The sequence below is a fragment of the Theropithecus gelada genome, chromosome 19 (genome assembly GCF_003255815.1).
Source record: "Theropithecus gelada isolate Dixy chromosome 19, Tgel_1.0, whole genome shotgun sequence".
Taxonomy (NCBI): domain Eukaryota; kingdom Metazoa; phylum Chordata; class Mammalia; order Primates; family Cercopithecidae; genus Theropithecus; species Theropithecus gelada.
In genome coordinates this window covers 40,282,953-40,294,646 of record NC_037687.1, presented here as the reverse complement: position 1 = coordinate 40,294,646, position 11,694 = coordinate 40,282,953, and the positions used below count along the sequence as shown (strand labels likewise).

The window sequence follows — 11,694 nt, the reverse complement described above, 5'->3', positions numbered from 1 at the left end:
GTGGGGGCTAGGGGAGGGGTAACATTAGGAGAAATACCTAATGTAGATGACGGGTTGATGGGTGCAGCAAACCACCACGGCACGTGTATACCTATGGAACAAAAATGGACGTTCTGCACATGTACCCCAGAACTTAAAGTATAATAATTAAAACAAACAAACAAACAAACAAAACAGTGGAAACACCTTCAATGCTCTTGTAAAGATTCAAATTCAACAAATTTTGGTAATCTTTCAATGGGAATATTACGCAATCCTTAAAAAATGAGGCAGCACCATGGATAGATGATTTCTCCAAGATATATACTTTGAATACAAAAACCTGTGTTTTTCTAAAGTGTAATGTGTAAAGGAATCTATATCAGCATTTGTTTAAAAAGAAATGAAAGAATATGTGTGTGTATTTACATGCATCCATAAGCATAGACTAGCTATAAAAGAAGAGTAGAGAAGCTACCAATATTCTTCTGAGGATTGGACTTCAGGAGTAACAGAAAGTCTTTGTATTGGACTGACTAAAACAATTTTATTCATTTAGCCACGTGAAAATTGAAATAACAGCATAAGTGAAAATGAGAACTGTGGAAGATAGAAGAGATTATCCGCCTTGGAGAAAATGTCAGATGAGTTGCCCTTGGCCCAGGTCAGAAATGGGAAAAGAACTGAGGAGGGCAGTGCAAGCAGAGATGATGGCTGTGCAAGCAACAACACTTGTTGAAACAGAGGAAAATGATAGAAGTTAAGGAAACCCCTGTGTGTGAGAGAAAAAGCCTGGGGCAAGAGTAGTTATGGCAGATGAGCCCCAAGAAACTCTTGGGGCCAGGGCAGGGAGAGCTGTCTTTTGCTCTGGGAGCCCATGGAGGCTGGGAGCTCCTATGGCACTCACCTGGTACACATTATCCAACACTGAGATGCACAGCCCAAATTCTTTGCCATCCTCAAAGGGCGTATTCTTGGATTTCACCTCCTGCTTCCAGACCCCATACTCACAGCTGTTCATGATCACACAATGGCCAAAGTACACTTGGAAATGGAAAGCAATGGTATGAGTCCTCATTCACCACAGTGTGGAAATCCACCTGTAACTGCGGTTTCATCGCTGAAGGCAAAGCACACAGTGTATTGGGCAGGTCCCTCTCTTGTTGGATACACACACAACATACCCACAAATCCTTCACATTTTTCTCCAGGGCAGACAGAAGCCTTCCTGATAATACTGTAGGCTTCCTCTCTGTAGGGCTGCTTCATCTCCTCCTTCCTGGGGAAGCGTGGGAAAAGACGCTCTGCCCAGCATTCCCAGATGGAAATGGAAACACAGTCACTAATCTTATGAGTTGTCCACTCCCTGAAAATGTGTCCCTTTATAGATAAAGAGCCACAACCCCAACCCCTAAATGTCCTCTTCCCCTAGGCCTCATGACTGGCCCACAGTGTAGCCGCTGCAGGTTTCATGCCTGTTGCTGGGGGGTCTCTAGGACCTGCACCTGCATGGTGCCTCGATCCTGCCAACTAGACATTTCCACATCACTCGCATGAGGTCACCCCCTGAGCAAATGTTCTCCCTTCTCCTCTACCCCACCACCCTTGGACCATGGAGTACTCACATGAAAGGGGCAACCGGTTTCCCTTTGATTGTCATAGAAGAACGAGTATTTAAGGACACAGACTCTGTGTATGGCACCTGCAAGAAAACTGAGACTGAGTGAGAGGCACAGGGCCATGTGAGGCCTCCTCTCCTGTAACAGGTTCCCATGTTGCAGTTGGTTAGAGGTTGAAAGGTAGCCCCTGGGGCCTCCCCACTCCCACCCTACTACAGTCAGCACCCTGTATTCTTGAAGACATTGGGGGCCCATAGTCAAAAGCAGAGCTTCAGAAACTGGGCTGCTTCAATTCCCTTGTTGATTCTGCCTTCTACTAGAAGTGAGATGTTAATATTTTTTGAACTTTTTTGAACTTTTTTTGAGACAAGGTCTTATTCTATTGCCCAAGCTCAAGTGAAGTGGGGCCATCACTGCTCACTGCAGCCTCAATCTTCTGAGATCAAGCAATCCTTTTACTTCAGTCCCCCAAGTAGCTGAAACTACAGGTCCACACCACAGAACCAGCTATTTATGGTTTGGGAGAGTCAGGGTCCCATAGATACTGCCCAAGCTTGTCTGGAGCTCCTAGGCTCAAAAGATCCTCTTGCCTTGGCCTCCCAAACTGCTGATTTACGGGGGTGAACCTCTTCACTCAGCCAACAGTGTGACCTTAGATTCACTACTTTAACTCTCCCTATCTCAGTTTCCCCAATACAGGCAAGATTATCCAAAAGTCTTACTTTGTAGGGTGTTTTCAGTAATATAGGAGTTAATATGTGTAAAACCTTCACCCTAATCCCCAGAATGCAGTGGCACCATCACAGCTCACTGCAGCCTTGAATGTCTGGGCAGTAGCAATCCTCCAGCCTCAGTTCCCAAGCAGCTGGGACTACAGGTACCCATCACCATCCCCAGTAATTTTTGTAATTTTTGGAAAGACAGAATCTTGCTGTGTTGCCCAGGCTAGTCTCCAACCCTTGGCTTCAGGTGATCCTCCCACCTCAGCCTCCGAAAATGCTGGGATTACAGGCTTCAGCAAATTTCTTGATGAATATTCACTGTAAGCTCTGTCTGAACTGAGGTTAAACTTGTACCTTCCTGGTTTTGGGTGATTCAGTCTCTGAAACCAAGTCCCCCAATGTCCTTCCTTAGTGAATCACAACTGCCCACCATCCTGGTGCTCAATGGGAAGGACAGGCTAGGGTAGGGGACAGGGAGAGACCTGAGGCTGGAGGCAGGAGCTGGTGGTCACTGTGTGCAGATCCCACCTGAGGATACACTCCAACAAAGCCTGCCTTCCTCCCCTCCACTCTGCGTGGGAGGAGGCACCTGAGGATTCGTGCATCCCACTCTCATGAATGCTCAGGCATTAGACCTTGCTAACTCCCAGTCCCCAAGATCCCCACCAGTTCTGCCACCCAGGATCCACAGTGACACATACGGGAAGACACACAGCTGCTTTATCAGAGGCCCTGCTGTGTGCGGAGGAACCTTCATATGCACAGCAGGCTACATCCATGGTCTCAGTTCAACACCCAGTCACATCCCAGCACACACACCCACAGTCACACAGAGCCAGGCCACTCAGTGAGTTACAAACACCTGCTCACTGTGCGTATAAAGATGCTAACGCACTGGTCCAGCTGTGCTGTCACACACACTCACATCAGTCAAGAAGACAAAGCACAATCACCGCCTTACACTCACTCACACATCCACCTATCCTAGTACACCATCCACCTCCCACCTAAAGTCACATTTCAGCAGAGTTTGCTGTCACAGACACCATCACATGCTAACAAAGGGTTAAACTGGTCTAGGGTCCACACCCTACACCCCACAGGGATCAGATACCATTTCCCCAGGGTCTCCCTCTTCCACACACCTGCAGCTCTCAGCAAAGCATTGACAGTACAAATGCTCAAATTTTCTTCTCACAACATCTGCCCCTTTTCTTCCTTTCCTTATGTGACTTGGGAGATTTGAAAGCTGTGCCTTTTCAACTCATGGGTAGGTAGCAGTGGCATTGTTGTCTCCCTCTGGGCAGCTCTTCCTAATTGTGTCCTGTCTTCTGTGCGAATCTCTTGGGGTTGCAGCATTTAAATCATCCTGTCAGCCATGCCCTCTGGCTTCATTTTTGATTTCAAGGCCCCTCTCATCAAGTTGTGATGTGAGAGGGGGTGGGATGTCAGAAAGACATTCAGTGACAACCATACCTGTTTGCAGGCCTGTAACTGTGATTCAGCAGAAACCACAATGAGGGAAGTACAGGGGAGAGGAAGGGGCCACCAGGGAAATGCACAGATAAGGATGACGGAGTGAGAGTGAGGGGTGTGAAGTCCAGCCTTCATGCGCCTCATGAAGCCTTTTCTCCACTGCGCAGAATTCCCCTGGAAGGTGTGCATTTTCCCAACTTGTACAATGGTGAAAAAGTGGAAATTCGGGGGGAAGACACCCAGCCCTAGAAGGAAATTCTCCTCTTTCTCTTCCAGACCTTCTGGGAGACCATAGACCCTAATCCTCAGCAGGACCTGGGGAGAGAGGTAGAGAGAGTCTCTGTGTCATCCTGACCCCATCCAGGCCCCTTGCCTCTGCCAGGTGAGGGCCATTCACACTCTCGTCTCTCATACGCCTGGGTTCCTTCACTTATTTTTCTCTGGTTGTCCATATGCGATGAAATCTCAGAGACCCAGAATCCGGGAGAAAGGTGAGATGCCTAATTCTAGTCAGTGATGCGTGAGCTCCTTGGTTCCCAACCAGCATGAGGATAGGGACAGCTACAAGTGATAGCACATAAGCTACAATGCAGTCTTCACCTGGGGTGGAAGACTCAGGGCCTCTCCTCAAGTTCTCTTTTTGTGGTGACAGCAAACGTCCTTTGAAGCCGTATTAGGAATTTAAAGAAGGAATGAATTAGAATCCCCCTCTCTTTCTCCTCTCTTTCCATTTCACTCTTCAGTTTTATTGACTGTGAATTTAAACTATTTGCAGAAACATTGATTCCAGTTTCTAAGCAAACGTATGTTACTGTCAATTTCGCATTAAACTAGCACTCAGGTAACCACCCCAATTCTAGGCCTGGCCCGTTGCTGACACCCATAGTCTCCTATATGTCCCTTCCCACCATGGGACCTTCTTGCCCACACAGGCGACCACGCTCCTGCCTTTCTTTTTTGATTTGTTTTAGTTTTATCACTTTGTTGAATTCTGCCTGTAGATGTTTATCTTGGATTTCTTCTCTTCGGTCATGCATCTATCCTTCACGTTTCTGTTTCTAGGATTCATCCATATTGATATATGGAGTCCCTTCCTTTTCACCGCTCTCCACTCTCGAGTTTTATGAAAACTGAATACTCAGGAATTTCACTCCTGATGGACATTGGGTGGCTTCCAGCTTGAGGCTATTGCAAACATTGCCTTCCACATGGAATTGTCCCAGTCTCCTCATACTGATCATTTCTTTATTCTAGGAGAGTCCCCAGAAAGATCATGGACTCCATGCAATGTGAAGCAGATAGATGTCTTCCTTTCTGAATGGTGAATGGAAATAAATGTCCAGAATGGACGCAGAGACTTACAGGGAAGCCAGAGATCAAGACCCTCTGAAGATGAAAGTAATTAGAGCATCTCAGATGGAGGGAGCTAGTCCAGAATTCCTCCCAAAGAAAACACTCCAGGAAGAAAAAGAGTTTAGCAGAGGACTAGGACATCAGTAGGGGTCTTCTAAGATCAATGACTGGGCTCCTGCAAGGGGAGGGGAGGCAGTGGGGGCAATTCAGAGGGTGGCAATAGAGGGTTCCTAACTCTGTGTCTGTGGATGGAGATGAATCAGGGCTAAAGGAAAGAGTATCAGTGAGGGCCAGCATTGTGTGCCCTGATGAAAGGCTTCCTTGCTTCCATCTCTGACCAAGACTTACACTCTACAAAGTACCGACTGTCATGTCCACTGTTGCAGCCTACACGTCCTTCTCTGTGAAATGACTTCCCTTTCTCAGTCTGCAGCGAGGATGGGAAAGGGCATGATCATCCATGAGCACTCTGTAAATGAACCAATCAGATTTCTACATCTGTGCTCTACATTTCCAGAAATAATATTGTGTATCTTTTGTTCCTGAACTGAGTGGGGACAGCATATGAGTTTCTTCTCAGGTGATTTACTTCTGGGCTTTCTTCCTGGTTAAGTGGAGGGACAGGTGAGATTTCGGGTGCAGGTGGGAAAATGGGATCCCTGAAGTGTTCCCTCCCCTCTGTTTTCAGTGTAGACAGTGAGGTTCATACTCAGCCCTGATCAACTCAGACACAGTCCCACTCACCCTGTTATGGATCAAGCCCCCAATCCCATTGCTTATCCCTGTGTGGCTGGAAACAACTACAGGACATTTTGGTGCAGCGACTCATCTGAAATTGGGTAGGGATTTTGGTTCAGAGTGTCTGACATAAACTCCATGCTACTGAAGAGTGTTACTCCTAATGTGTTCTCAGACCTTTCAGTGGCTTTGTTACTCACTATTTGTGCCCCAGGAAGATTTATTTTATTTTATTTCTTCCCACCACCCATAAAATCCCCCAGGCCCTCTTCATGATGACCACTACCTCTTTTTCCCCTTGAAAGCAAGAACCAAATTTTGTGAAGTGTGGTGAAGTTTTAATGAGCAAGTGTAAGGGTTGAAGTGAGGAGGGATCATGCTGTTAGCTGGCTCTGGGAATCCCATGATCATGTAGAAAGAGGGACTTCTGGCACAACGAGGAGTCTGGCCATCGCCTTCAATTGCAGACACACATCGAAGTCAGGGAGATATCTCTACACACTTGCACCATCTTCACATAGCATGGCGGGAAGCGATGAGGAAAGCTGTAACAGTGCTGGCCATTGACACTTACCTACAAGAGTAAAAATGCATCAGAACGACAGTATTTTACAAAACAAGCTTTCAGCCTCCTCTCCAGACTGCCCTGGAACCTACAGCATCCAAACAGAAAATGCCTAATTGGAAACGAGAAGCCAGTAGACAGGCTTCTTTTTACAGACTCCTTTTGTGTCTATTTCAGACAGTTCTCTCCTTTATTTTCAGTGCTTCCTCTCATTTCTCCAGCAGGTTCTACCACTCTGAGTCACACAGTCCATGTTTGCTCAGCCTCCCTCTAACCCTGATGATCTCCATGGCCAGGGACAGTGTCCCATGAACTTGAATCCCTGCATCTTGTACTGGGCCGTGCATGGGGTTCGTGCTCGACAATGTTCACTGAATGCATGCTGTTCACCTTCACAATCTATGACTACCCTTCATTGCTGATGACCCAGTTCCTCTTAGGAGTTGCCCATCTGTGGGCTGGTGGTGGCAGAGAATGAAACTCAAGTGTTCTCAGAGAGGTGGAACTGGACGAACGTTGCAATACATAGGATGTTACCTTTAACAGCTTATAAACATAGGAAAACATCTCTGACTTAAATCTGAATAAAATGTACATCTTTTGGCCCACCCAAAGGATTCTAGGGTTTTAAAAGTCAGAACGTTTGTTCACATTCTTTACTACTGAGGCTCTACAGGAAGTCATCTTTTAAGTTTCATTCTCCAATTTAAAATGCACACAATTTTGAACCAAGTATTCCATTTCTCTGTAATTATCTTCCAATATAAGTATTGGGAGGTGCATAATGGCAAGAAGGTTGATTAGAAAGCTTAATGCGGCAGCATTTGTGGGCACATAATATTGGAAACAACTTCAACGGTCATGTAAAGGGTCAAGTTGAGCAAGTTTTGGAAATCCTTCTAGGGGGATATCATGCAGTCTTTCAAAAATGAGGCAGCACCATGGATAGATGACTTCTTCAAGATCCACTCTTTGAGCACAAATCAATTCTAGTTTCTAAAGAGTAATGTGTAGAGAAACTGATGCCAGCATTTGTTTAAAAATAAATGAAAGCATGTATTCATAGACACACACATATATAGAAAAACACGCTTCCATAAGCATGCACTGTGTATAGAAGGAGAATAGAGAGGTAGTAATATTGCTCTGAAGATTGGGGTTCAGGAGTGAGAGGAAGACCTAATTTTTGACTGACTAAAACAGTTTCAGTCATATGACATTTTATCCACTTAGCCACATGAAAATGTAAATAACAGCACACATAGAAATGAGAGCTATGGGTGAAGACGGAAGAGATTCTTCACCTTGGGAGAAATGGCAGATGAACTGACCTTGACTGTGGCCACTGAGGGAAAAGAGATGAGGGTGGCAGTGCAAGCAGAGGGTGCTGTGTGATGAAAAGCCTGGGGCAAGAGTTGTTATGGAAGATGCGCCCCAAGGGTCTTGTGGGGCAAGCTGAGGGAGGGCTGCCTCCTGCCCTGGGATCCCACAGAGGCTGGGTGCTGGGAGCTCCTGGGGTGCTCACCTGGTATTCATTGTCCAACACGGAGATGCACAGCTCAAACGGTTTGCCATCCTCAAAGGGCACATTGCTGCATCTCATCTCAGACTTCCAGGACCCACACTCACGGCTGTTCATGACCACAACATGGCCAAAGTACACTCGGAAGTGGAAGGCAATGTCTGACTTCTCACACGTCTCAGTGTGGAAATCCACCTGCAGCTGTGGGTCATTGCTGAGGGCAGAGCACACAGTGTGTTCGGCAGGTCCCTCCCTTTGTGGGCACACAAAGGACACACACACAAATCCCTTCCCTCTTTCCTTAGGTGGAGTAAAGTCTTGGTGCTGACACACTGCGGCCTCATCCCTATGAGGCTGTTTCAGCCTTTCCTGTCCTGTGGGGTGAGATGCCCTGTCTTTCATCCCTGGATGGAAACTGAGCCATAATCACTGACTCGAGTCTGTGACTTGTTCATTCCCTGAAAATCCTATGCCCCTTGATTTAAAAAAAAAAAAAAAAAAGAGCCACATCTCCAACCACTGAGTTTTCTTCTTTCCTAGAGTCCAAGAGTGGCCCATAATGCAGGAACTGCAGTTCCCATGCCTGGTGCAGGAGATTCTCCAGGACCTGCATTTACATGGTGCCTCCATCCTGCCAACTAGACATTTCCACATCACTCACACAGGAGGTGACCTCCCGAGCAAATGTTTTCCCTTCTCCTCCATCCCTCTGCCATGGACCATGGAGTACTCACATGAAAGGGAGGATCGGTGTTCCTTTGATTGTCACGCAAGAACCAGTGGACAAGGACACAGGCCGTGTGTGTGGCACCTGCCAGGGGATTGAGAGTGGATGAGAGGGGCATGGGCAAGTGTGGCTTCCTCTCCTGTAACAGATTCCCAGGGTGCAGAAGGTTAGAGATCAAAGGGCAGATTCTGAGCCTCACTTTTTCCATTCTAGCACAGTCAGGGCCCAATATTCCTGAAGAAATGGGGGATCCTAGTTAAGAGCAGAGCTTCGGGCTGGGCGTGGTGGCTCATGCCTGTAATCCTAGCATTTTGGGAGGCCGAGGTGGGCAGATAACAAGGTCAGGAGTTCAAGACCAGTCTGACCAACACGGTGAAACCCTGTCTCTACTAAAAGTACAAAAATTAGTTGGGCGTGGTGGCGGACGCCTATAATCCCAGCTACTTGCAAGGCTGAGGCAGGAGAATCGCTTGAACCTGGGAGGTGGAGGTTGCAGTGAGCCGAGATCACGCCACTGCACTCCAGACTGGCCAACAGAGAGAAAAAAAAAAAAAAAAAAAAAAAGCAGAGTTTCAGAAAGTGGGCTGCCTTGATTCCATCCTTGATTCTACCTCTTATTAGCAGTGGGAAGTTAACTTTTTAAAAAACTTTTTATTTGTTTGTTTGTCGAGACAGGGTCTCATTTTACCTCCCAGGCTGGAGTACAGTGGGGTGATCAGGGCTCACTGCAGCTTCAATTCCTCAGGCTCAAGGGATCTTCTCACCTCAGGCCCCTGAGTAGCTGGGGCTACAGGTGCACACCACACACTAGGCTAATTTTTTACATTTTTGGAGAGTCAGGGTTTCATGATGTTGTGCAGGCTGGTCTGGATCACCTGGGCTCAAGGGATCCTCCTGCCTCAGCTTCCCAAACTGCTGGATTACAGGGGTAGCCACTCTACCCAGCCAGCAATGCAACCTTAGATTCATTACTTAAATGCTCCCTACCTCAGTGTCCCGAGTACAAGGGGGATTATCAAAATCTCCTACTTTGCAGGATGTTTTCAGTAATTCAGGAATTAATACATGTAAAATCTTTAGCCTAATCCCTGGCATGTATAGGGCTTGTTGGTTATGACCTGGCAGAATGGGGAGGGTCCTTATGGAACACTGACCTGTGATCAATTTCAACTCTGAAACTGAAAACAAGACTGGAGGATGTAACAGCAGAGAGAGTCACTCCATGAGAAACAACACTCGTTGAAAGAGAGAGAGAAATCATAAAAGAACAGGAAACCCCTCTGTGTGGGAGGCACATGCATCACAACCATCGAGGGTAATGGATGTCCTTCCCAGAAGGGGCACACATTGCTGAGAGCACGGCCTCAGTACTTGCACACATGAAAAGCGTGAGTTGGGGAAGCAATTGGAAGGAATCGATAAGTGAATGACGTTTTTCCTTTTTGAGACAGGGTCTCACACTGTCGTCCAGGCCGGAATGCAATGGCACCATCACAGCTCCCTGCAGCCTTGAACGCCTGGGCCTCAGTGATCCTCTCACATCAACCAGCCCCCAGACACCTATGACTACAGACATGCACCACCATGCCTGGCAAATTTTTTAATTTTGGAAAGATGGAATCTTGTTGTGTTTCCCTGACTGGTCTCCAACTCCCAGCCTCAAGTGATCCTCCCCTCTTGGCCTCCCAAAGTGCTGTGATTACAGGCCTTAGCAAACTTGATGAATGTCCATTGGAAGCTCTGCCTGAACTGAAGTCAAACATGTTACTTTCTTGTTTTGGGTGATTCTGTCTTTGAACCCAAGTCTCTCAATGTCCTTCCCTAGCGAATCAGGATCTGCTCATCGTCCTGGCACACAATGGGAGGAACAGCAGGAGGTGGAGACAGGGAAGTTGAGCCTGGGAGCAGGAGCCAGTGGTCACTGTGCAGACCCCACTTGAGGAACCATGGGCCCCATAGCCTGCTTCTCTTTCCCACTCTGCTTGGGAAGAGGTGCCTGAGAATTCATGCATTCTGCTCTTATGCATGCTCAGAGACGAGTCCTCAATAACTCATGGTTCCCAAGATCCCCAACAGCTCTGCCACCTGAGATCCACATTAACACACATGGGAAGGTGCACAGCTGCTTCATCAGAGGCATTTCTGTGTGGGGAGGAACCTTCACACGAATGAAAGGCCAATGCATGTTCCCAGTTTAATACCCAGTCACATCCCAGCACACACACCCACAGTCACACAGAGCCATGCCGCTCACTGAGTCATGCATCGCTGCTCACCATGCATATAAAGATGCCCATGCACTGGTCTGGCAGGGCTCACACACACACTCACATCACAGTCATGAAAACAAAGCACAGTTATCCCCTTATACTCACAGACCCATCCACCTCCTACTTAAAGTCACATCATTTGTGCAGAGTTCACCCTATCAGACACTATCACACACGCACAGAAGGTTATGCTAACCCAGGCTCCACACACCACACCCTACAGCCATCTCAGATACCATTTCCCCGGGGTCTCTCTTCCGTACCCTCACAACTCTCAGTAAAGCATTCACTGGAAATGCTGATATTTTCATCTCATAAAATCTCCCTCTTTCTCTTCTTTACATAACTTGAGATTATGGAAGGCTACGCCTTTTCAACTCACGGGTAACGGTGACATTGTTGCCTCGATCTGGGCTGCTCTTCTGAACTGTGTCCAGGCTTCTGTGTGAATCTCTGAGTTGCAGAATTTAAAGGGTCCCTGTCACCCCTGCCCTCTGGCTTTATTCCTGATTCCAAGCCCCTCCCAGGAAGGTTTCCCCACAGAGTGAGAAGGGGTGGGGTGTTAGAAACAGACTCAGTCACAACCACACCTGTTTGGAGGCCTGTGTCTGTGATGCAGCAGAAATGACAGTGAGGGAGGTACTGGGGGAGGAAGGGGGTCACCAGGGAAATGCACAGATAAAGATGATGGAGTGAGGCTGAGGGGTGTGAATTCCAGCCTCC

The 11,694-nt window shown here is 47.3% G+C and overlaps 1 protein-coding gene across 1 annotated transcript; it reads right to left on the bottom strand.

The window, feature by feature from the left end:
• Nucleotides 1-644: 644 nt before the first annotated feature.
• Nucleotides 645-11,368, bottom strand: LOC112611975. The gene is made up of 7 exons (XM_025365927.1): nt 11,354-11,368; nt 8,709-8,785; nt 7,978-8,188; nt 6,862-6,998; nt 1,164-1,258; nt 887-1,023; nt 645-662 (listed from the first exon to the last, which is right to left on the bottom strand). The coding sequence occupies exons 1-7, from the start codon at nt 11,366-11,368 to the stop codon at nt 645-647; spliced, it is 690 nt and encodes a 229-aa protein (XP_025221712.1).
• Between the last annotated feature and the right edge of the window lie 326 nt (nt 11,369-11,694).